The 25,454-nt window shown below is 39.9% G+C and overlaps 1 protein-coding gene across 8 annotated transcripts in view; it reads left to right on the forward strand.

The window, feature by feature from the left end:
• The window catches only part of LOC139705235 (uncharacterized), a 116,091-nt gene that overhangs the window by 18,049 nt on the left and 72,588 nt on the right, over window positions 1-25,454 (forward strand). For 2 of the 8 annotated variants that reach the window (XR_011707131.1, XM_071610259.1), the window contains one exon: window positions 4,476-5,065. The exons of 1 other annotated variant lie outside the window; for it this stretch is intronic. Coding sequence is in view for 3 of the 7 variants with exons in the window: in XM_071610259.1 (XP_071466360.1) it covers window positions 4,476-4,498 (23 nt within the window). In the remaining 4 variants the exon portion in view is untranslated. Of the gene's footprint in view, window positions 1-817; window positions 1,098-3,631; window positions 3,962-4,146; window positions 4,223-4,475; window positions 5,066-25,454 lie in introns of those variants that run through there. 5 more of the 8 variants (XR_011707132.1, XR_011707134.1, XR_011707133.1 and 2 more) reach the window with 5 other exon arrangements.

The following is a 25,454-nucleotide window of genomic DNA, read 5'->3' on the forward strand; positions in this document are numbered from 1 at the left end:
TTGCATGTTTCAGCTTTGGAAAACTTTCACTACAAAGAAACCAGAGAAGGCCCACAGATAACTGATTGAGTGTATAAAGTTTCAAGCAGCTAGCACCATCACTTTTTGATTTCCAGCTCCATTTTCATTTACCCAATAGGACAATATAAAGAAAAATTTTAAAATACAAACTGTTCCTAACAGCAAACCATTGAACCGAGAAGGCCCAAAACAGGGGAAAATAGGAAGGCCAGGTAAAAGAGGAATCGTGTGCAGTATCAAAGAATTTTGAACAGAACTAACTCTAAACCTAACATTAGTTCTAACCTTAGCCCTAACCCTAATCATAAAACTAAGCCTCTTCTGTTTATAGAGATTGATAATACAAGTCCCAAATTTGGGGAGCCCAGTTTAGCAAGCTAATAGAAGAATCCTTAGCAGTATCAAAGAAATCTGATGAAATAATTGGGGGAGGTATTTCAATACATTCATATTTCCCTGTTTTCTCCTAAAGTACTCTTGGATAAATTGTAAGTAATAGTAAGGCTAGGTAAAAGACTAATTCTGCAAAGTTTCAAATGAATTTGAACAAAACTCACTCTTATTCTAACACTAGATCTAACCCTAGCCCTAACCTAATTCTAAACGGTTTAGAGTACCTATGATCATAGAAGTCCCAAACTTGGGGAGCCTAGGGGTATAAGATAACACATGAATTTTGCACAGTATCAAAGCCATCTGATGAAATAATTGGGGGACGTGTTTCATTACATTCATATTTCCCTGCTTTCTCTTAAAGTGATATTGGATAAATTATTCTTTCATGCTTCAACTTAAGGTACTTTCACAAGGAACAAAGCAGAGCATGCCCACAGAGAAGTGATTGAGTGTGTGAAGTTTAATGAAGCTAGCACCAACCCTGTTGGATTTCCACCTCCATTTTAATTCATACCTGTAGGCCATAATGAAGTGAAACCTAAAAATTCAAACTGTTCCTGTCACTGAACCATTGAACTTTGAACTCCCAAACTTAGGGAGCCTACTAAGCTAGGTCAAGGATGAATCATGTACAGTATCAAATTTATACAATCAAATAAATTTGAAGCTCTTTCAGTACATGGGTATTCTGCTTGCTCCTAAAGAACTCAGAGATAAAGCTGTTTCTTTCTACTTCAGCTTGGGGATACTTCCACAGGAAACACCAGATTATGCTCACTGAAAATTGATGGAGTGTGTGAAGTTTCAAGCAGCTAGCACAAACCCTGTTCAATTTCTAGCTCCATTTCCATTCACCCCTATAGGGCAAAAAGAAGAGAAACATGAAAATTGAAACTGTTCCTGAAAGCAAAACTTTCATGTAGGAGGCCCAAACATTTGGAGAATAGTCAAATAGGAAAATGATTAATCCTGCACAGTATCATATAAAGTTTAAGAAAACTAACTCTGACTCTAACACTATTCCTAATACTGGTCCTAACACTAACCTTAACACTAACCTTAACCTGTTTAGAGTCCCTTTGATACTAGAAATCCCCCACTTGGGGAGCCTAGTGGGGCAAGCTAAGAGATGAATCCTGCACAGTATCAAATAATTGGGTGAGGTAGTTCAGTACATGCATATTTCCCTGTTTTCTCCTAATGTGCTCTCACATAAAGTTGCTTTGTATGCTTCAGCTTAGGGCTACTTTCACAAAGAATAAACCATAGAAAGCCCATAGAGAACTGATTGAGTGTTTGAGGTTTGAAGTAGCAGGAAGCAACCCTGTTTGATTTCCAGCTCCATTTCCATTTAACCATATAGACCAAAATGAAGTGAAAACTTAAAGTAAAAACTGTTCCAGATAGTCAACTTTTGACCCAAGAGGCCCAAACCTAGAGAATATAGTAAGGTTATGCAAAAGCTGAATCCTGCCCAGTATCAAAGAAATTTGAAAATAAATGAAATCTAACAAAATACTAGCTGTAATCCTAGCCCTAAACTAATTCTAAACCTTATCTAACCTGTTTAGAGAACCATTGATCATAGTAGCCCCCAAATAAAGGAGCCTAGTGGGGCAAGCTGACAGATGAAACCTGAAAGTATCAAAGAAACCTGACCAAGTAATTGGGGGAGGTATTTCAGTACATTCATATTTCCCTGTTTTCTCCTAATGTGCTCTTGGATAAATAATTTTTTCATGCTTCACTTTATGGTACTTTCACAAGGAACAAACCAGAGAGTGCCCACAGAGAGGTGATTCAGTGTGTGAAGTTTCAAGCAACTAGTACTAACCCTGTTAGATTTCCAGCTCCATTTTCATTCACATATATAGACCATAATAAAGTGAAATCTAAAAATTCAAACTGTTCCTGAGAGTGAACTGGCAAACCTTGAAGCCCCAAACTTGGGAATCCTTCTAAGGCTAGGAAAAGGATGAATCTGTACAGTAGCAAAGCAATCCAAGGGGGAAAAAAGTTGAAGCTTGCTCCTAACGTGCTCACAGATAAAGCTGTTTATTTCTACTTCAGCTTTGGGCTACTTCTACAAGAAACAAATAAGAGAATGGGCACTGAGAACTGATTGAGTATGTGAAGTTTCAAGCAGCTAGCACAAACACTTTCATAGTTCCAGGTCCATTTCCTTTCACCCCTATAGGGAAAAATGAAGTGAAACAAGAAAATTAAAACTGCTACTGAGAGCAACTCCTGTTACCTAGGAGGCCCAAACATGGGGAGTATATTAAGAATAGGAAAAAGATGAATCCTGTCCAGTATCAAAAAAAAAAACAACTGAAAAAAACTAACTCTAATCCTAACACTAGCTCTAATCTTTGCCCTAACTCTAACCATAACCATAACCCTAACCTGTTAAGAGCACCTTTGATCATAAAAGTCTCAAACTTGGGGAGACTAGTGGGGCAAGGTTATAGATGAATTCTGCACAGTATCAAAGAAATTTAACAAAATAATTGGGTTAGGTATTTCACTACATACATATTGCCCTGTTTTCTTCTAAAGAGACTTTGGATAAATTTGTTTTGCATGCTTCATCTTACAGCTACACTCACAAGGAAGAAACCAGAGAGTGCCCAAGACAACTGATTGAGTATGTGAAGTTTCAACCAGCTAGCACCAACCCCCTGATTTCTAGCTCCATTTGCATTTACCCATATAGCTCAAAATGAAGTGAGACAATAAAAACAATCTATTCCCGACAGAGAAACATTGAACAAATAAGGCCCAAAACTGGGGCACAAAATAAGGCTAGGTAAAAGATAAATCCTTCCAATTATCAAAAAAATTTGAACAAACTCTAACCCTAACATTAGCTCTAAAGCTAGTCCTAACCCTAATTCTAAACCTAACCCTAGAAAATCATTGATCCTAGATGTCCCAAATGTGGGAGCCTATTGGGGAAAGCTAATAGTTGAATCCTGTGCAGCATATAAGAAATCTGACCAAATAACTGGGGGAGATAGTTCAATACATGCCTAGTTTCCTGTTTTCCCCGAAGTACTCTCAGATAAAGTTGCTTTGCATACTTCAGCTTAGTGTTACATTCACAAGGAACAAACCAGAGAGTGCATACAGAGAACTGATTGAGTGTGTGATGTTTCAATCAGCTAGCACCAACTCTCTTTGATTTCGAGCTCCTTTTCCCTTTAATATATAGGTCAAAATGAAGTGAAACCTCAAAATACAAAGTGTTACTGTCAGCAAACTATTGAACTGAGAAGTCCCACACCTGGGGAACATAGTAAGGCTAGGTAAAATATGAATCCTGCCCAGTATCAACAAATTTGAACAAAACTAACTCTAATCCTTACACTAGGTCTAAACCTAGCCCTAACCATAACTGTAAAGTTAACACTAACCTGTTAAGATAACCTTTGATCATAGAAGTCCCAAAGTTGTGAAGCCTAGTGGGGCAAGCTAAGAGATTAATCATGCACAGTATCAAAGAAATTTGACCAAATAATTGCGGGAGGTAGTTCATTACATGCTTATTTCCCTGTTGTCTCCTAATGTGCTCTCGGATAAAGTTGTTTTCACATGCTTCTCCTTTGGCCTATATTCAACAGAAAGAAATCAGAGTGCTCTCAGAGAACTAATTGAGTGTGTGATGTATCAAGCAGCTAGTACCAACCCTGTTTGATTTCCATCTTCATTGTCCATTCACACTTATAGGGCATAATGAAGTGACACCTAAAAATTGAAACTCTTCCTGACAGTGAACCATTGAACTTACAGGCCCCAAATTGGGGATCCTACTAAGGCTAGGCAAAGGATGAATCCTGTACAGTATCAAAGTGATTCAACAAAAAAAAAAAATATTGAAGCTTGCTCCTAAAGCACTTACAGATGAAGCTATTTCTTTCTATTTCAGCATAGGGCTACTTCCAAAAGAAACAAACCAGCAAATGCATACTGAGAACTGATTGAGTGTGTGAAGTTTCAAGCAAACTTTCTAACCAACTATGTTTGATTTCAAGCTCTATTTTCATTTACCCATATAGGTCAAAATGAAGTGAAACCTTAAAATACAAACTGTTCCTGACAGCAAACCACTGAACCCAGAAGGTCCAAACCTGGGGAGCACAGTAAGACTAGGGACAAGATGAATCCAGCCTATTATCAAAGAAATTTGAAGAAAAATAACCATAACACTAGCGCTCTAAACCTAACCCTAACCCTAAGCATAACCCTAACATTTACCTGTATAGAAAACCATTGATCCCAGACATTCCCAACTTGGGGAGCCTAGTGCGGCAAGTTAAAGATGATTACTGCACAGTATCAAAGAAATCTGATGAAATTATTGGGAGCCTTATTTCAATACATACATATTTCTCTGTTTTCTCCTTAAGGGCTCTCAGATACAGTTTCTTTTGCATGCTTAATCTTTGGCCTACCTTCAAAAGAAAAAAAAAAAAACAAACAAACAAAAAAAAAAAAAACAACAACAGAGAGTGCCCACTGAGAACTGATTGTGTGAAGTTTCAAGCACCACCTATCAATCCTGTTTGATTTCCACCTCAATTTTCATTCACATCAATAAGCCATAATGAAGGAAAATCTTAAAATAAAAAATGTTCCTGACAGCGAACCATTGAACTGAGAAGACCCAAACCTGTGGAGCATAGTAAGGATAAGTAAAAGATGAATCTTGCCCAATATCATACAAATTTGAAGAAAACTAGGGCTACACTGGATGTGCAGATGGAAGGCTCGGCTGTGTGGTTGCTCTCGGCTCATTCGGAAGTCTCGGCTGTACTTGAGCTCTAGGCCCAGACAGATGTCTCAGTTGCGCATGTGCTCTTGGCTCAGATTAAAGTCTCAGCCTCCTGTGAGCTCTTGGCACACACAGATGTCTTGGCCGCGGGTTCGCTCATGGCTCAGATGGAAGTCTTTGCCATGCAGGTGCTCTCAGTGCAGAGTGTAGGTAGCACAGAACACAGAAGCTTTGCTTGCGGGTGACCAGACCAAGCTCTGGACACGGCCAAACTTCACCCCAGAACCAACCACTTTACCAAACACCCTACACATGTAACAGATGCAATGCATTTTGGAAAACCTTACTCACCATCTATCAGTTGCCATGGCTACCAGCTCAGTTCTGTGGCTGCTCGGGTACCAGGATTCCAACTCCCCTACCTCCAGCTGTGATAACTCAAGATTTTTCTCACAAGCTTTTGAGAGGCATAGCTATCGATGTGGAACAGCAACTGTACAGGTACCTGGTTTACAACTCAGAGACTAAGAGAAGGGAGGCTCCAGGTAGAAGCTCAAGCCCTCTCAAACTGGCTACCTCCACCACCCTTAGCACAGACACTCATGCTAGGAATAGACAACTCTACCTACTGCAAGAAAACAGAGTTCTAAGAGACTTTTCTATTCTTGCGCTTCTAAACCATTCTTCTCTACCCTTCTCCCTCTGGTCCTCACAATCTCTACACACGTGAAACCAAGAACATTGCATGAAACTGGAGTTTAAGAACTGAATCACCAGAATAGTTTAATATAGAGGAATTGCATAGGCCCTCCTCACCCCCCTTTATTTTCTCATTTTCATTCTCCCTTACTTTCTTTATTTTATTCTTCTTTTTTTCCTCCCTCTATCCCACTTTCAACCTCCTTACTTTTACTATTTATACATAGGGTACTTTTACGAATACAGATAAGGAATTTGAATTTATATATTCTTCCATAAATTACCCCTGTCTATTCATTACAGTTCTCCTCCAATTTGCTAAGATGGATTAATCTCATACCCTCAATCCTTTCCTACTTATAATAGCATCCTACACCTGGCCCTCTGTTCATTATATGAAATGGTATGCCTTTTATAAAACTAATGACTATATTCTAAATAATAATTGAAGCCAACATCTGTAGACATAGTGTCTAAATATAAATGTATTTATAATTGTTAGGATAAGGCTTTGGGTTATGGTTAGATTTAGAGTTAGGATTTGATCTATGGTTAGGTCTAGGCCTAAGCATAGGGCAAGGGTTAGGACTAGGGTTAGGGCTAAGGTTAAGGTTATGGTAAGGTATAGGTTTAGAACTAGTGATAGGGCTAGTGTGAGAGTTAGAGTTAGTCTTATGGCTTTGGCTAAGGTTATTGTTAGGGATAGGGCTAAATTAGGGCTAGGGTTAGTGTTAGGTTTAGACCACAGTTTAGGTTTAGAGTTAGGGTTATGTTTAGGGTAAAAGAATGGGTTATTGTTGGTTGAGGTCTAGGGCAAGGTTTAATATTAGTGTTAGGGTTAGGGTTATGATTATGGCTAGGCTTAGGGCTAGAATGAGGGCTAGTTTTTTTGTTAGGTTTAGGGCTAGTATTAGGGTTTGGGCTAATGCCAGGTCTATGGTTACAGTTAGGGATAGACTTAGTGTTACGTTTATAGCTTGGTGTAATGTAAGGGTTAGGTTTAGGGTAAGGGTCAGGTTTAGATCTAGGGTTATTATTAGGGTCAGGGTCAAGATTAGGGTTTGTTTGAGGTTAGAGGTTAGGTTTAGGGCTCGAATTAGCATTAGGATTAGGGTTTGGATAATGACAGGGTTAAGTTCAATGTTTAGATGTGGTTTAGTGTAATGGATGGGGTAAGGTTAAGCCTAATGTTTAGCATAAGGTTTAGGGTTATCATTAGGGTAAAGGATAGGATTAGACTTAAGATTAGGGCTAGGGTATGTATAGGATTAGGGCTTTTGTTTGGGTTATGGTTAGGTTTAAGTTTAGGGTTAAAGCTAGGTTTAGGACTCGAATTAAGGCTAGGTTTTGGTTTAGGTTAGGGCTAGAGTTGAGGCTACGGTAAATGTACAAATTACGGGTATGATTAGCATAGTTATACGGTTAGGGTTAGGGCTAGATCAAGTGTTAGGGTTAGTTTTATGTTTATGATGATATTTAGAGCTAGAGTTAGTATTAGGGTCAGAGTCAGTGTCCGGAATACTTTTCAGGTTTGACTTAGGACTAGAATTAGAGATAGGTTTAGGGCTAGGTGTAAGGTTAGGGTTTGGTTTAGGTTAAGGGTTAAGGTTAGGGTATTACTCGGTTTTGATTTGGGGCTAAGGGTAGGTTTAGGGGTAATTTTAGGATCAGTGTTAGGGTTAGGGCTAGTGTTAGTGTGTGGTTTAGGCTTAGGTGATGTTGAGAGCCACAACCAAGTCAAGATGGTGCCTGGCATTTTGAAGAAGGAGTGGTTGAGAAGTAACACCAGGAGCCATTAAGATGATGATAATTAAGTTTAGCTGTGTATAATTATTAAGATAATGACTGATTGGTGTAACTGAATGATGCTAAATTGAAACAAGATGTGTATTCAGTTGTGTATATAAACCTCTGCTGTCTGGCAATAAGGCGGATCCTGCTACCTCGGGTGCCCACTGCTTTTGAGTTCCCGTTGGTTCTCGCGGAGTTTCCAGGGAGTTTTGGAGAGTTCCCATGGGGTTCGGTCAATAAACTAGTTCCTTTTTGAACCTACAAGTGGCTTGTGACCTCCCGGTTATTTTGTGCCAAGGCAGACTGTGGCAAGGTTTAGGGTTAGATTTAGAGTTAGGTTTAGAGCTAGGGTTTGATCTAGGGCTAAGGATAGGGCTAGGGTTAGGGCTAAGTTTAGGGCTAGGTTTAGGGTGATGATAAAGGATTGGGTTACAACTCAGTGTAGGTCTATGGCAAGAGTTAGAGTTAGTCTTAGGGTAAGGGTTAGGGTTAGGGTTAGGGATAGGACTAAATTAGGGCAGGGATGAGGGCTAGGTTTAGTGTTAGGGTTAGGCATAGGTTTAGGGCTAGTTAGTGTTAGGTTTAGGGTTAGGGTTAGGGTTAGATTTAGTTTAAGGGTTGGGATTATAGCTAGGTTTAGGGCTAGGGTGAGGGTTAGAATTAGGGTTAGGGTTAGGGTTAGGGTTAGTTTTATGATTAAGGTGAAGTTTATGGCTAGGATGTGGGCTAAGGTTTTGTTAGGATTAGGACTAGAATTAGAGGAAGGGCTAATTTCAGGTCTAGGGTCACATTTAGGGATAGATTTAGGGTTAGGTTTATAGCTAGGTCTATTGTAATGGTTAGGTTTATGGTTAGGGTTAGGTTTAGAGCTAGGTGTATTATTAGGGTTAGGGTCAGGTTTAGGGTTTTTGTTAGGTTAAGGTTTAGGTTTAGGGCTTGAATTAGCATTATTGTTAAGGATAGGGGTAATGATAGTTGTAGGTTTAGGGTTCAGGTTAAGTGTAGGGTAATGAATAGTGTTAGGATTAGAGATAGGATTAGGGTTTGGCCTAGGGTTATCATAAATGTTAGGGTTATCATTAGGGTAATGCATAGGTTACAGCTAGGTTTAGGGCTAGGGTTATGCTAAGGATTAGGTCTAGGTTTAGGCTTAGGGTTAGGGTTAGGGCTATGATTATGATTAGGTTTAGGTTTATGGTTAAACCTTGGGTAGGGCTTGTATTAGGGCTAGGTTTTCTGATAGGTTAGGGCTACAGCTAATATTATGATTCAGTCTTGATTTAGGGATAATGATAGGGCTAGGTAAAGTTTTAGGGTTAGGTTTAGGGTTAGTGTGTTGTTTAGAGCTACGGATAGTTTTAGTGTCAGGGTCAGTGTTCAAGTTAGGGTTATGGTTAGGGTTAAAGCCGGAATTAGGACTCGGGTTATGTCTAGGGGAAGAGGTAGTGTTTGGCTTAGGCTTAGAGTTATTGTTAGGGCTAGGTCTAGGTTTTACTTTAGGTCTAGGGTTCGAGTTATGTCTAGATTTAGGATTAGATTTAGGTCTAGGGTTAGTGTTAGGGTTAGGTTTAGGTATAAGTTCACCAGAAGGACAACTGTTATGGTTTGGTTTAGGGTTAGGTTCAGGTTTAAATTTACAATTTGATTTAGGTTAGGGTCAGAATAAAGGACAGAGTTAGGGATAGGGTTTGGGTTATGGTTAGAGCTAGAATGAGGGCTAGGTTAGGACTAGTGACATAAGGGTTTGGGTTTGGTTAAGGATTAGGGTTAGGTTTAGGGTTAGGGTTTGGCTTATGGTAAGGGATAGGGTTAGAGCTAGGGTTAGGGCTAGGTTTAGGGCAAAGTTTAGAGTTAAAGCTAGGCTTAGGGCTCAGATTAGGGCTAGATTTTTTGGTAGGGTTAGGGCTGGGTTTAATGCAATGGCTAATGTAAAAACTAGGTTTACAATTAGGGTTAATTTTTGGATTATGGTTAGGTGTTAAACCTTTAGTGTTAGAATTAGTTTTAAGGTTAAGGTGATATTCAGAGGTAGTGTTAGTGTTAGGTTAATAGTCAGGTTCAGGGTTAGTTTTAGGGTTAGGGTTAGGACTTGAAATAAGGCTAGGGTTACTTTAATTGTTTACTTTAACGTTAAGGTGGTGTTTAGAGCTAGGGTGATTGTTAGAATACGAGTCAAATTCAGGGTTAGTATTAAAGTTAAGTTTAGGACTCAAATTAGGGTTAGGGTTAGGTCTAGGTGTAGTGCTAGTGTTTGGTTTAAGTTAAGGTTTAGTGTTAGGGCTATTTCTCAGTTTTGATTTAATACTAGGTTAGAGTTAGGGCTAGTTCTATGATTAGTGTTAGGGTTAGGGCTAGTATTAATGTTAGGCTTAGGCTTAGGGATAGTGTTAGAGTTAGAGTTAGATATAGGGTTATGACTAGGAATAAGGATTAGGCAAGTATTATGGCTAGGGTTATGGCTATTTTTAGGGCTAGGGTTAGGGTTAAGGTAAGGGATAGGATTAGAACTAGGGATAGGGTTAGTATGAGAGTTGTAGTTAGTCTGCGGACTATGGTTAGCATTAGAATTATTGATAGAGTTAAATTAGGGCTAGGATTAGGGCTAGGGTTAGTGTACAGCTTAGGTCTATAGTTAGGGTTAGGGTTAGGATTAAGTTTAGGGTAAGGGATGGTGTTATAGCTAGGTTTAGTGAGAGGGTTAGGCTTAGAATTAGGTTAGGGCTATGGTTAAGGTTAGAGTTATGATTAGGGCTAGGTGTAGGGCTAGGCTGAGGGTTAGGGTTTGTTTTAGGGTTAGGGCTAGGATTAGGGCTGGGGCTAATATCAGCTCTTGGGTTATGATTAAAGAGTTTTAGTGTTAGGTTTATGGCTACATGCAGTGTAAGGGTTAGATTTAGGGTTAGGGTCAGGTTTAGAGATAGGAGTATTTTAGAGTCAGGGTTTGGGTTAGGGTTCGGGATAAGTTAAGTTTTAAAGTTAGGGCTCAAATTAGCATTAGGGTTAATGTTAGGTTACTGTTAGGGTGAGGTTTGTGGTCTAGGTTTGGTTTAAGGTAATGGATAGGGTTAGGATTAAGGATAGGTTTAGGTTTAGGACTTGGGTTAGCATTAGGGTTAGGGTTATGGTTATGGCAATGGATAGGGTTAGAGCTAGCGATAGGGCTAGAGTTATGTTTATTATTAGGGCTAGGGTTAGGGTGAGGATTGGGGTTTAAACTGGGGTTATGGCTCAGATTAGGGCTAGGTTTTGTGTTAAGTTAGTGGTATGGTTAGGGTTAGGGCTATGTCTAGTGTTAGGTTTAGGGTTATCTTTAGAGCTAGGGTTAGTGTTATTGTCAGAGTCAAGGTCAGGGTTAGTTTTAGGGTTTGGATTAAAACTCAAATTAGGGCTAAGGTTAGGGGTGGTGTTAGGGTTTAGTTTAGGTTAAGGGTTAGGGTTAGGGCTAGGGTTCAGTTTTGTTTTAGGGCTAGGGTTAGGGTTAGGGCTAGTTTTAGGATTAGCATTAGGTTTAGGGCTAGTGTTAGGTTTAGGTTTAGCCTTAGGTTAAAGTTAGATTTAGCGTTAGGGTTAGTGTTAGGGTTAAGCTTAGGGTTAGGGTTACATTTAGAGTTAAAGTTAGATCTAGCTTAGGGCTAGGGCTAAGGATAGAACTAGGATTAGGGCTAGGATTAGGGTTCTGGTAAGAGATTGGGTTATAACTAGGGATGGGGCTAGGGTGAGAGTAAGAGTTTGTCTTAGGGCTAGGTTTAGGGCTAGAGTTAGAAATAGGGCTAAATTAGGGCTAAGATTAGGGCTAGGGTTAGTGTTAGGGTTAGGGCTAGTGTTATGGTTAGGGTTAGGAGTAAGTGTATGTTTAGTGCTATGATAAGGGCTGTGAGTTGTGTTAAGTTTTCTGGCTAGGATTAGGGCTAGGGCTAATATCAGGTCTAGGCTTACAGTTGGGGATAGTTTTAGGATTAGGGTTATGGCTATGTCTAGTGTAAGTGTTAGGTTTAGGGTAAGGGTCAGCTTTAGAGCTAGGAGATTTATTAGGCTCAGGGTCAGAATTAGAGTTTTGTTAAAATTAGGGTATATGGTTAGGGCTCAAGTTAGCATTTGGGTGTGGGTTAGGATAATAATAGCGTTTTGTTTAATGTTCAGGTTAGGTTTAGCTAATTGTTAGGGTTAGGTTTAGGTCTAGGGTTCACATTAGGGTAAGGGTTAGGGTTGGTATAATGGATAGTTTAGGGCTAAGTTTAGGGCTAGTTTTATGGTTAGAAATAGGTCTTGAGTTATGCTTAGGGTTAGGGTTAAAATTAGGGTTAGGGTTATGGTCATGTTTAGCATAAGGGTTAAGTTTTGAGCTAGGGTAATGCCTAGGGTGAGGGTTAGGTTTAGGGTTAGGTGTAGGGATAAGATTATAGTATGGTTGGGGTTAGAGTTATGATTAGGGCTTGGTCATTATTAGGGGTAGGTTTAAGGTTAAGTAATGGATAGGTTTAGATGTAGGTTTAGGGTTATGGTTAGGGTTAGATAGAGGTTTAGGCTTAGGATTAGAGCTATGGTTATGTTTAGGTTCATGATAAGGGTTAGGGTTTGAGCTAGGGTTAAGTTTATGGCAATTGTGAGGTTGTGGGTTAGTTCTAGGGTTAGTTTTCTGGTTAGTTATAGCATTAAGTTTAGGCCTAGGGTTATCTGTAGGATTAGGGTTAGGTTTAGGGTAATGGGTATGTTTAGATCTATTTTTATGGCTAGGGTTAAGATTAGGATTAGGACTAGGGTTAGGGTTAATTTTAGGGATAGATGTAGGTTTATGTTTAGGGTAAAAGTTAGGCTTTGAGCTAGAATTAGGACTAAATTGAGGGTTAGGTTAGGGTTAGGGATAGGATTAGGATTAGGGTTATTCTTAAGGCTAGATTTAGGCCTAGGATTAGCTCTAGGTTTTGTGTTAGGTTTAGGCCTAGTAGGGTTATATTTAGGGCTAGTTTTAGGGTTAGGGTATGGCTAGGTATAGTGTTAGGTTTTGATTTTAGGGTAAGCAAGATTTAGAGATAGGTTTACTATAAAGGCAGGGTCAGTGTTCAGGTAAGAGTTAGAGTTAGGGTTACAGCCAGAATTAGGACTAGCTTTAGGTCTAGGGGTAGGGTTAGTGTTTGGGTTAGGTTCACAGTTATTTTTAGGGCTAAGGCTAGGTTTTTGTTTAGGTCTAGGGCTAGAATTAAGGCTAGATTTAGGATTATGTTTAGGTCTAGTGTTTGGTCTCGGGTTAGGGTCAGGTTGAGACCTATGTGTAGTGTTAGGGTCAGAATAAGGATCAGGGTTAGTATTAGGATTTGGGATAGTTATAGAGCTAGAGTGATGACTAAGTTGAGGACTATTAATAGGGTTAAGGTTTTGGTTAGCCTAAAGATTAGGGATAGGCCTAGGGTTACCATTAGGGTTAGTGTTTGGCTTAGGGTAAGTGATAGACTTAGAGCTAGGGTTAGTGCCATGGTTAGGCTTAGGGTAAGGGTTAAATCTAGGTGTTGGACTCAGATTAGGGCTAGTTTTTGTGTTAGGGTAAATTCAATGGCTAATGTAAGAACTAGGGTTACAATTAGGGGTAGTTTTAGGGTTAGGGTTAGGGGTAGGTGTAGTGTAAGGCTTAGGTTTAAGATTGGGCTAATATTTAGAGCTAGGGTTATTGTTAGGATATGAGTAAGAATCAGAGTTAGTTTTAGGGTTAGTGTCAGGACTCATATACGTGCTAGGGTTACTGTTAGGGTTTGATTTAAGGTGAGGGTGGTGTTTAGAACTAGGGTGACTGTTAGAATATGAGTCAGGGTCAGGGTTAGTTTTAACATTAGGGTTATGACTTGAATTAGGGCTAGGGTTACTGTTAGGATTTCGTTTAAGTTTAGCATGGTGTTCAGAGCTAAGGTGACTGTTAGGATATGATTCAGAGTCAGGGTAAGTTCTTTTAAAGAGAGAGAGAGAGAGAGAGAGAGAGAGAGAGAGAGAGAGAGAGAATTTTTAATATTTATTTTTTTAGATTTCGGCAAACACAAAATATTTGTTTTTATGTGTTGCTGAGGATCGAACCCGGGCTGCACGCATGCCAGGCGAGCGTGCTACTGCTTTTGATACATCCCCAGCCCCAGGGTAAGTTTTAAGGTTAGAGTTAGGACTCGAATTAGGTCCAGGGTTAGGTCAAGGTGTAGTGTTAGGGTTTGATTTTATTTAAGGTTTAGGGTTAGGGGTATTATTCAGTTTGGTTTTATTCCTAGGTTTAGGGTTAGCACTAGTTATATGATTATCATTAGGGTTAAGACTACTGTTAGTGTTAGGCTATGCTTAGCGTTGGGGTTAGATTTGGAGTTAGCAGTAGATCTAGGGTTCGGGCTAGGTCTAAGGATAGGGCAAGGGTTTGAGCTAGGGTTAGAATTATGGTAATGGGTAGGTTTCGAAATAGGGATTGGGCTAGGATGAGAGTTAGAGTTAGTCTTAGAGCTAGGGTTATGGTTAGTTTTAGGGATAGGGCTACATTCGGGCTAGGATTAGGGGTATGGTTAGTGTTCAGCTTAGGCCTAGCATTAGGACTAGGGTTATGGTTATCTTGAGGGTAAGGGATGGCGTTATATATAGGTTTAGAGATAGGGTGAGGGTTAGAATTAGGGTTAGGGTTAGGGATATAATTAAGGAAAGGTTTAGGACTAGAATGAGTGCTAGGATTTGTTGTAGGTTTAGTTCTAGAATTAGGGCTAAGGCTAATGTCAGGTCTAGTGTTACAGTTAGTGGTAGATTTAGGGTTAGGTTTGTGTCTAGGTCTAGTGTGTTAGGCTTAGTGTAATGGTCAGGTTTAAAGCTATGCATATTTTTAGGGTCAGGATCAGGGTTAGGGTTTGTTTTAGGTTAATGTTTAAAGATAGGGCTCAAATGATCATTAGGGTAAGGGTAAGAGTAATGGATAGGGTTAGGTTTAGGGTTCAGGGTAGGTTTAGGGTAATGGAGAAGTTTCAGGTTAGCAAAATGGTTAGGATTAGGCCTAGGGTTAGCATTAGAATTAGGGTTATCATAAGGATAATGTATAGGGTTAGAGCTAAGGTTAGGGCTAAGTTTATTGTTAAGATTAGGTCTAGAGTTAGGGTTAGTGTTTGGGATAGGGCTAGTAACCCTATCTTAGGGTAGGGTTAGGGTTAGGTTTAGGGTAAAGTTTAGGTTTTAAGCTAGGATTAGTCCATGGTGAGTGTTAGGTTTAGTGTTAGGTCTAGGTTTAGTCTTATGGTTATAGTCAGGGTTAGTTTACGTTTAGGGCTATGGTTTTCCATTAGGGTTAGGGTTAGGTTTAGGGTAATACATTGGGTTAAATGTAAGGTTAGCTTTACTGTTGAGGTTAGATTTAGGGCTAGGTTTACTTTTGGGGTTAGGATAAGGGTTAGGGTTTGAGATAGGGTTAGGGCTACAGCTAGGGTTAGGTTTAGGGTTATGTCTAGGGTTAGGTTTATGGTTTGTGTTAGGGTTTTGGTTAGGGTTAGGGCTAGGGTTATCATTAGGGTTAAAGTTAAGGTAATTGCTAGGGTTAGAGCTAGGGTTAGGGCTAGGGTTAACATTAAAATTAGGGCTAGAGCTTGGGTTATGACTAGTTATAGTGGTAGGTTTTGGTAAACGGTAAGGTTTAGGGTAAGAGAAATGGCTCAGTTTTGTTTTTGGGCTAGGGCTAGGGTTACGACAATTTTTATGATTAGCAATAGTGTTAGGGCTAGTTGTAGAATGAGGTTTAGGTTAAAGGTCAGATTTAGCATTATGGTTAGATCTAGGGTTAGGGCTATGGCTATGGTTAGGGCTAAGGTTAGGGCTAGTTTGAGGGTTACAGTAACGAATAGGGTTAGAAAGAGAAATAGGTCTAGGTTGAGAGTTACAGTTAGTCTTTGGGCTGTAGTTAGGGTAGGGTTAAGGTTAGGGCTAAATTAGGGCTAGGATTAGCTCTAGGATTAGTATTAGGGTTAGGCCTATGATTAGGGCTAGTGTTAGGGTTAGTTTTAGGAGCAAGGATGAGGTTATGTAGCTAGGTTCAGGGCTAGGGCAAGGGTTAAAATTAGAGAAAGGGCTAGGGTGAGGGGTATGGTTAGGATTAAGGCTAGGTTTAGGGCTAGGATGAGGGCTAGGGCTTGTGTTAGGGTTAGGGCTAAGAATAGGCCTAGAGCTAATATCAGGTCTAGGGTTACAATTAGGAATAGTTTTAGGGTTTGGTTTATGGCTAGGTCTAATGTAAGGGTTAGGATTAGTGTAGGGGTCCGTTTACAGCTAGTTGTATTATTTGGTCAGAGTCCAGGTTAGGGTTGGTTTGGGTTAAGGTTTATGGTTAGGGCTAGAATTAGCATTAGAATTAGGGTTCTGGTTAGAGTAATGGATAGGGTTAGGTTTAGGGCTCAGTTTAGGTTTAGAATAATTTATAGGGTTGATGTTAGGGATAGGGTTAGGGTTAGACCTAGTATTAGCATTTGGGTTAGGCTTATGTTTAGGGTAATGGATAGGGTTAGTGCTAGAGTTAGGGCTTCAGTTAAGGTTAGGATTAAGGACAGGATTAGGTTTAGGCTTAGGGTTAGTGTAAGAGTTAGGTTTAGGGTAAGTGTTAGGTTTTGAGCAAGTGTTAGGTCTAGTGTGAGTGTTAGGGTAAGAGTCACAGCTATGGTTAGGGTAAGGGTTAGGTTTAGGACTAGTGTTAACATAAGGGTCAGCCTTATGTTTAAAGTAATGAATAAAGTTAGATCTAGAAATTGGGCTATGGTTACAGTTATGATTCGGGCTAGGATTAAAGTAAGTGTTAGGGCTAGGGTTATGCTTACAGTAAGGGTTAGAGTTTGAGCTATGGTAAGGGCTAAGGCAAGCCATAGGGTAGGGTTTGTGCTAGGTTAATGTTAGGGTTATGCTTAGGGCTAGGTTTAGGGCTAGGTTTTATGTGACGTTTATGGCTAGCATTAGGGCTATGGGTAATGTAAGATCTAGGGTTATGTTAATGGCTAATTTGAGGTTTAGGGTTATGGATAAATCCTGTGTTAGGGTTAGGATTTGGGTTAGGATAAGGTTTAGATGTTAGGATAAGGGTCAATGTTCAGGTTAGTATTGGATTTAGTGTTAGGGACAGAATTACAACTAGGGTTAGGTCTAGGGGTTGTGTTGGTTTAATGTTAGGTTAACGGTTATTGTTAGGGGTAGGGCTAGGTTTTTGTTTAGGGATAGGGCTATGTTATAGCTATATTTAGGATTAAGTTTAGGTCTAGTGCTAGTATTATGGTTAGGTTTAGGTAAAGGTTTACCGGTAGGGCTAGTGTTAGGGTTCGGTTTAGGTTTAGGGTCAGAGTTAGTCCTAGGGTTAGTGTTAGGCTCAGTATAAGGGTCAAGGTTAAGCTTAGGCTTTGGGTTAGGGTTAGAGATAGAATGAGGTCTAGGGTTAGGACTAGTAATAGAGTTAGTGTTTGAGGTAGGGTACAGATTAGGGTTAGAAGTAGGGTAGCATTAGGGTCAGAGTTTGGCTTAGGGTAAGTTATAGGTTTAGAACTAGTGTTAGGGTTAGGGTTAGGACTAGGGTTAAAGCTAGAGTTAGGGCTCAGATTAGGGCTAGGTTTTGTGTTAGGTTTAGGGCTATGGCTAATGTAAGAACTGGTTATATGATTAGGGCTAGTTTTCTGGTTAGCGTTAGGGCTAGGTCTAGTGTTTGTGTTAGGTTTAGGTTTAGGGTTATATTTAGAGCTAGGGTTAGTTTTAGGTTCAGAGTCAGAGTCAATATTAGTTGTAGGGTTACATTTAGGGATAGGTGTAGCATTAGGATTTGGTTTAGGTTAAGGGTTAGGATTATGGATATAGCTCAGTTTTGTTTGAGGGCTATGGCTAGGTTAGGGCAAGTTTTCAATTTAGTAATAGGGTTAGGGCTAGTGTTAGGGTGAGGTTTAGGTGTAAGGTTAGGGTTAGATTTAGAGTTAGGGTTAGATCTAGGTTATGGCTAGGCCTAAATTTAGGTCTAGGTTAGGGCTACGGTTAGGGCTAGGTTTGGCTTATAGAAAGGGATGGATTTAGAACTAGGTCTAGGGCTAGGGCTAGGGCAAGTGTTAGAGTTAGTCTTAGGGCTAGGGATATGGTTAGGTTTAGGATTAGGGCTAAATTAGGGATAGGATTAGAGCTAGGGTTAGAATTAGGGCTAGGCCTTCATTTAGGGCTAGGTTTAGGATTAGGGTTAGGGTATGGTATGATGTTATAGCTAGGTTTAGGCCTAAGTTGAAGGTTCAATTTAGGGTTATGGCAAGTGTTCAGGTTAGTGTTAGGATTAAGCCTAATTTTATGGCCAGGTTTAGGGCTATGGTTTTTGTTATGGTTAAGGCTAGCATTTGGAACTAGAGCTAAGGTCAGGTCTAGTGTTATTATTAGGGATAGTTTTAGGGTTAAGTTTATGGTTAGGTATAGTGGTAAAGGTTAGGTTAAGTGTTAGCTTCAGTTATAGATAGGGGTATTATTAGGGTAAGGAAAAGGGTTAGTGTTTGTTTCGGTTAAGTTTTAGCATTAGGGCTCAAATTAGAATTAGGGGTAGTTTTAGGGTTAGGGTAATGGATATGGTTAAGTTTAGGGTTCAGGTTAGGTTTAGATAATAGTGTTAGAGTTATGGATAGGGTTTGGGTTATCCTAGGGTTAGCATTAGGGTTCGCATTAGGGTTAAGGTAATGGATAGGATTAGGGCTAGGGTTATGGTTAGGATTAAGGCTCGGGTTAGGATTAGGTTTAGTGTTAGGGTTAGGGTTATAGCTAGGGTTAGGGCTCGGATTAGGGTTAGGTTTTAGATTAGGCTTTGGCTAAGATAGGGTATGGCTAATGTAACAACTAATATACAATTAGGGATAGATTTAGGGTTAGAGTTAGGGCTAGGTCTAGTGTTAGTATTAGGTTTAGTTTTAGGGTGATGATTTGAGATATGGTAAGTGATAGGGTCAGAGTCAGGGTCAGTGTCAGTTTTAGGGTTAAGGATAACATTTGAATTAGCGCTAGGTTTAAGGGTAGGTGTAGGGTTAGGTTTTGCATTAGGGTTAGAACAAGAATTAGGACTAGGGATAATTTCAGGTATACGGTTACAGTTAGGTTAGGGTTAGCATTAGGGCTATGGCTCGGTTTTGTTTTAGGTGTAGGGCTTGGGTTGGCTCTAGATTTTGGATTATCGATAGTGTTAGGGCTAGTGGTAGGGTGAGGTTTAGGCTTTGGGTAAGGTTTAGATTTATAATTATGGTTAGATCTAGGGTTAGGGCTAAGGTTAGGGCTAGTATTAGGGTTATGGTAACAGATAAGGTTAGTACTAGAAATAGGTATATCTCAAGAGTTAGAGTTTGTCTTAGGGTTAGGGTTAGAGTAAGGTTTACATTTAGTGATAAAATGGGGCTAGGATTAGAGCTAGGTTTACTGTTATGGTTAGGGCTAGTGTTAGGGGTAGGGATAGGGTTAGTGATAGTTAGGGTTAGGGTTAGGGTTAGGGAAAGGGATGTGATTATACCTAGGTTCAGAACTAGGGCAAGGGTTGAAATTAGGGATTGGGCTAGGGTTAGGGTTCAGATTAGGATTAAGCATAGGTTTAGGGCTAGGTTGAGGGTTTTTGTTATGTTTAGGGCAAGAATTAGGTAGAATGCTAATGTCAGGTCTATGATTTGGTTAGGGATAGTGTTATGGTTAGTTTTATATCTATGTCTAGTGTAAGGGTTAGGTTTAGGGTAAGGGTCAGGTTTAGAGCTAGGTGTATTATTACAGTCAGTGACTTTTTCAGAGTTTGGTTTGGGTTATGGTTTAGGTTTGGGCTTGAATTAGCATTAGGGTTAGGGTTATGGTTGGAGTAATTGATAGGGTTAGGATTAATGTTCAGGTTAGGTTTAGGTAATGGATAGGGTTAGTGTTAGTGATAGGTTTAGGGCTAGGCCTAGGGTTAGCATTTGGTTTAGGCTTATGTTTAAGTTAATGGATAGGCTTAGGGCTAGGTTTATGGTTAGAATTAGGTCTAGGGTTAAATTTAAGGTTAGGGTTAGGCCTAGGGTTAGTGTTAGAGTTAGGTTTAGGGTAAGTGTTGGTGTTTGACCTATGGTTAGGGCCAGGGTGAGGGTTAGGGTTATTGTCAGGTCTAGGTTTAGGGTTAAGGTTAAGTTTAGTGCTAGATTAGCATTAGGATTAGGTTTATGTTTAGGGTAATGGATAGATTTAGAGCTAGGGTTTGGCCTTGGTTAGGTTAGGATTAGGACTAGGATTAGCATTAGGGTTAGGGTTAGGGCTAGGGTTATATTTATGGTAAAGTTTAGTGTTTTATCTAGGTTTGGGTCTAGGGCAAGGTTTAGGGTTAGGTTTAGGGTTAGGTCTAAGGTTAGGGTTAGTGTTAGGCTTAGAGCTAGGGTTAGGGCTAGGATTAGTGCTAGGTTTTGTTTGAGGTTTATGGCTAGCATTAGGGCTATGGGTAGTGAGAGAGCTAGGGTTAGGGTTATGGCTAGGTCTAGTGTTAGGTTTATGGCTATATTTGGGGTTAACATAAAGTTTAGAGCTAGGTTTGTGTTAGGGTAAGGGTCATTTTTCAGGTTCAGTTTAGGTTTAAGGTTAGGGCCAGAATTAGGGCTAGGTTTACATCTAGGGGTAGGGTAAGTGTTTGGGTTAGGTTAAGGGTTATTTTTAGGCCTAGGGCTAGGTTTTGTTTAAGGCTAGTGCTTGAGTTATAGGTAGATTTAGGATTAGGCTTTTTTCTAGGTCTAGTGTTAGGGTTAGGTTTATGTATAGGGTTACCCGTAGGGCTAATGTTAGGGTTCAGTTTAGGGTTAGGGTCAAGTTTAAAACTAGCATTAGAGTTATGGTCAGAATAAGGGTCAGGGTTAGGGTTAGAGTTTGGATTATGGTTAGAGCTAGAATGAGTGCTAGGGTTAGGATTAGTATTAGAGTTATGGTTTGGGGTAGGCTAAGGATTAGGGTAAGGACTAGGGAAGCATTAGGGTTAGGGTTTGGCTTAGGGTAAGGGACAGGTTTAGAGCTAGGGTTAGGGATAGTATTAGGGTTAATGATAGGGCTAGGGTTAAGGTTAGGTTTAGGTTTCAAAGTAGGTTTAGGTCTCAGATTAGGGCTAGGGTTTCTTTAGGGCAGGGCCATGGATAATTTAAGAACTAGAGTTCCAATTAGGGTTATTTTATTTTTAGATTTAGGGTTAGGGTGATGTTTAGGGCTAGGGTGATCTTTAGAACTAGGGTTAGTGTTAGGGTTCAAGTCAGGGTCAGTGTAAGTTCTTGAGTTAGGATTAGGCCATTAATTAGTGCTAAGGTTAGGACTAGGTATAGGGTTAGGGTTTGATTTAGGGTAAGGCTTACCGTTAAGCCTATGACTCATTTTTATTTAAGTGCTAGGGCTAGGGTTAGGGCAAGTTTTCCAATTAGCATTACGCATAGGGCTAGTGTTAGAATGAGGTTTAGGCTTAGAGTTAGAGTTACATTTAGAGTTAGGATTAGATCTAGGTTTAGGGCTAGGGCTAAAGTTAGGGCTAGGGTTGGGGCTAGGTTTAGGACTAGGGTTTGGGATATTTTAAGAGATTGGTTTAAAACTAGGAGTAGGACTATAGTGAGAGTTAGAGTTAGTCTTAGGGCTAGGGTTAGGGTTAGGTCAAAATTAGTACTAGGATTAGCACTAGGATTAGTGTTTGGGCTAGGCCTAGTTTTAGGGATAGGTTTAGGGATAGGGTTAGGATTACGCTAGGTTAAGCACTAGGATTAGGGCTAGGTTTTGTGTTAGGGTAAGGTCTAGGATTAGGGTTAGGGCTAATGTCAGGTCTGTTTATAGTTATGGTTAGCTTTAGGGTGAGGTTTATGGCTAATTCTATAATAAGTGTTAGGTTGAGGTTTAGGGTCAGTTTTAGAGATAGGGTTATTATTAGCTTCATGGTAACGGTTATTGTTTGGTTAGGTTAAGGTTAAGGGTTTGGGCTCTAATTAGCTTTAAGATTAGTTCTAAGTTTAGGATAATTGATATGGTTATGATTAGGGTTCAGGTTAGGTTTAGGGTAATTGATAAATTTTGTGTTAGTGATAGGGTTAGGGTTATCCTAGAGTTAGCATTAGGGTTAGGGTTCGGGTTAGGGTAATGGATAGAATTAGAGCTAGGTTTAGGTGTAGGATTATGGTTAGGATTAAGGCTAGGTTTAGGTTTAGGGTTAAGGTTAGGTTTAGGGCAATGTTTAGGGCTATGGCCAGTGTTAGGGTTAGGGTTAAAACAAGGTGTAGGGCTCGGATTAGGGCTATGTTTTGGGTTAGGTGAGGGCTACGGTTAAGGCTACAGCTAATGTAAGAACAAGGGTTATGATTAGGGCTACTTTTAGGGTTAGGTTTAGTGCTATGTCTAGTTTTAGGGTTAGGTTTATTTTTAGGGTGATGTTAGAGGTAGGGTTAGTTATAGGGTCAGAGTCAGGATCATGGTTCGTTTTAGGACTAGGGTAGGACTGGAATTAGGGCTAGGGTTAGGGCTAGGTTTTTGGTTAAGTTTTGGTTTAGGTTAAAGATTAGGGTTAGTGCTATGGCTCAGTTTTATTTTAGGGCTAAGACTAGGATAGGGCAAGTTTTAGGATTAGGGTTAGTGTTAGGACTAATGTTAGTGTTAGTTTTAGGGTTAGGTTTACGGTTAGATTTAGAATTATGGTTACATTTAGGGTTAGGGCTAGGGCTAGGGTTAGGGCTAAGGTTAGGGCAAGTGTTAGGGTTATGGTAATGGATAGGGTTAGATCAAGAAATAGGGCTAGGTTGAGAATTGGAGTTAGTCTCAGTGCTAGTGTTAGTGTTAGGGTTAGGGCTAAATTAGGGCTAGGATCAGGTCTACTGTTAGTTGTAGAGTTAGGGTTAGGGTTGGGTTTAGGGGAAGGGATGGGGTTATAGCTTGGTTCAAACTAGGGCAAGGGATAAAATTACGGATAGGGCTAAGTTAGGGTACATGTTAGGATCAAGGCTAGGTTAAGGGCTAGGATGAGGGCTAGCATTTGTGTTAGGGTTATGGCAATTATTAGGGCTAGGGTTAATATCATGTCTAGGGTTACTCTTAAGGATAGTTTTAGGGTAAATTTTATTGCTAGGTCTAGTGTCAGAGTTAGGTTTAGGGTAAGATTCAGGTAAGATTAGATCTAAGGGTATTAAAATGATCAGGGATAGGTTTTGGGTTTGGGTAGGTTAATGTTTAGGTTTAGGATTCAAATTAGCATTATTGTTAGAGTAAGTGTTAGGGTAATGGATAGGGTTAGGTTTATGCTTCCGGTTAAGTTTAGGGTTCAGGTTAGGTTTATGGTAATGGATAGGGTTAGGTTTAGGCCTAGGGTTAGCATTAGGGTTATGGTTATTGTTAGGGTAATTGATAGAATTAGAGGTACTGTTCGGGATAGAATTATGTTTAGGATTATCGCTAGAGTTAGGGTTATTTTATCGTTAAAGTTAGGGTTAGGATTAGGTTTAGGGTGTGCTTCAGGGTTTGAGCTAGGGTTAGTGCTAAGACTAGTGTTAGGTTTAGGGTTAGGGCTAGGGTTAATGTTATGGTTATGGTTAGGTTTAGTATTATGGTTAGGTCTAGGTTATTATTAGGTTTAGGGGAATGGACAGGGTTAGATTTTGGTTTAGGTTTAGGGTTAGGTTTAGGACTAGGGTTAGGGTTCGATTTAGGGTATGCTTAGGATTTGAGCTAAGGTTAGGACTACGGCAAGGATTATGTTTAAGTTTAGGTCTAGGTTTAGGTTTATTGTTAGGGCTATAGTTATCAGGAGGTTTATGTTTAGGGTTAGGGTAATGAGTGAGGTTAGAGCTAGGGTTAAGGCTAGGGATAAGTTTAGGATTAGAGATAGGGTTGGTGTTAGGCTTAGGCTTAGGGTAAGTCTTATGGTTAAGTTAAGGGTAAGGGTCAGGTATTGCATAAGGGTTAGGGCTATGGTTGAGGGTTCGGGTTAGAATCAGGGCTAGGGATAGAGTTAGGGTAAGAGTTAGGACTAGGATTAGCTTTAATATTAGGGTTATAGTTAGGATTATGGATAGAGTTAGAGGTAGGGATTGGGGTATGGTAACGGTTAAGATTAGGCCTAGGATTAGGGTTTGGGTTTGGGCTAGGTTTTGTTTAGATTAAGGGTGAGGGTTTGAGCTAGAGTCAAGGCTGGGGCTAGGTCAAGGTTTAGGTTCAGCATTAGGTCTAGGGATAGGATTACAGTAGGTCTAGGGTTAGGGTTAGGGTTATGGCTAGGGTTATCATTAGGGTAGGATTAGGGTTGGGGTAATAGACATGGTTAGATATAGGTTTAGGTGTAGGGTAGGGGAAGTTTTAGTTTTTGGGTTAGGGTTAAGGCTATGATTATATTTAAGTTTATGGTATGGGTTTGGGTTTGAACTAGGGTTAGTGCTATGGCAAGTGTTAGGTTTAGGGTTAAGTCTAGGATTAGTTTTTTTTTTTTTTTTTGTTAGGGTTACGGTTAGGTTTACTGCTAAGATTATCAATAGGGTTAGGGTAATGGGTGGTTTAGAGCTAGGTATAAGCAAGGATTAAGGTTAGGGCTAGGGTTAGTTTTAGAGTTAGGAATAGGTCTAAGTTTATATTTAGGGTAAGGGTTAGGCTTCAAGCTAGGTTTAGGTCTAAGGCTAGGGTTAGGTTTAGTGTTAGGGCTAGAGTTAGGGTTAGGGGGAGGCCTAGGGCTAGGTTTAGGCCTAGGATTTGCTCTAATGTTTTTTGTTAGGTTAAGGCATAAGGATAGGGCTATGGATAATATAAGAGCTAGGGTTATGATTAGGGCTAGTTTTAGGTTAGGGTTATGACTAGGTCTAGTGTTAGGTTTATATTTTATATAACTTTAATGCTAAAATAACCCTAACTCTAGCAATAATCCTAAACATAATTCTATCCCTATAGGGTCAGGTCAGGTTTAGATGTAGATTTACTGTTAAAGGCAGGGACAGTGTTCGGTTTAGAGTTAGAATTAGGGTTAGAGTCAGAATTAGGCCTAAGTATAAGTCTATGGGTAGTTTTTGGGTTAGGTTAAGGGTTATTGTTAGGGCTAGGTTTTTGTTTAGGTCTAGGGCTAGAGTTAAGGCTAGATTTAGAATTAGTTTTAGGTCTAGAGTTAGTCTTAGGGTTTGGTCTAGGGTTAGGGTAAGGTTTAGACCTAGGGTTAACTTTAGGGTCAGAATAAGGGTCAGGGTTAGGATTAGGGTTTGGGATAGGGTTAGAGCTAGAGTGAGGGCTACAGTTAGGACTATTAATGGGGTAAGGATTAAGGTTAGGGTAATGGTTAGGTTTACAGCTAGGTTTAGTGATAGAGTTAAGGTTAGAATTAGGGCTAGGTTTAGGTTCAGAGTTAGAGATGGGTCTAAGTTTTTATTTAAGGTAAGGATTAGACATTGAGCTATGGTTAGGACTAAGGCTAGGGTTAGGATTAGCATTAGGGCTAGGGTTAGGGTTAGGGTTACACTTAGAACTAGGTTTAGGCCTAGGATTCGCTCTACATTTTGTGTTAGGTTAAGGTGTAAGGTTAGGGTTATTGGTAATGTAAGAGATAGCGTTATAATTAGGGGTAGTTGTACAGTTAGGGTTATAGCTAGGTCTAGTGTTAGGTTTAGGTTTCAGTTAGGGTCAGGTTTAGAGATAGGTTTAGTGTTAAATGCAGGGTCAGTGTTCAGGTTAGAGTTAGAGTTAAGGTTTAAGCCAGAATTATGATTAGGTTTATGTCTAGGATTAGGTTTAGTCTTTGTGTTAGGTTAAGGGTTATTGTTAGGGCTAGGACTAGGGGTTATTTTTAGGTCTAGGGCTAGAG

Source organism: Marmota flaviventris, chromosome 3 (assembly GCF_047511675.1).
Source record: "Marmota flaviventris isolate mMarFla1 chromosome 3, mMarFla1.hap1, whole genome shotgun sequence".
Classification (NCBI taxonomy): Eukaryota; Metazoa; Chordata; class Mammalia; order Rodentia; family Sciuridae; genus Marmota; species Marmota flaviventris.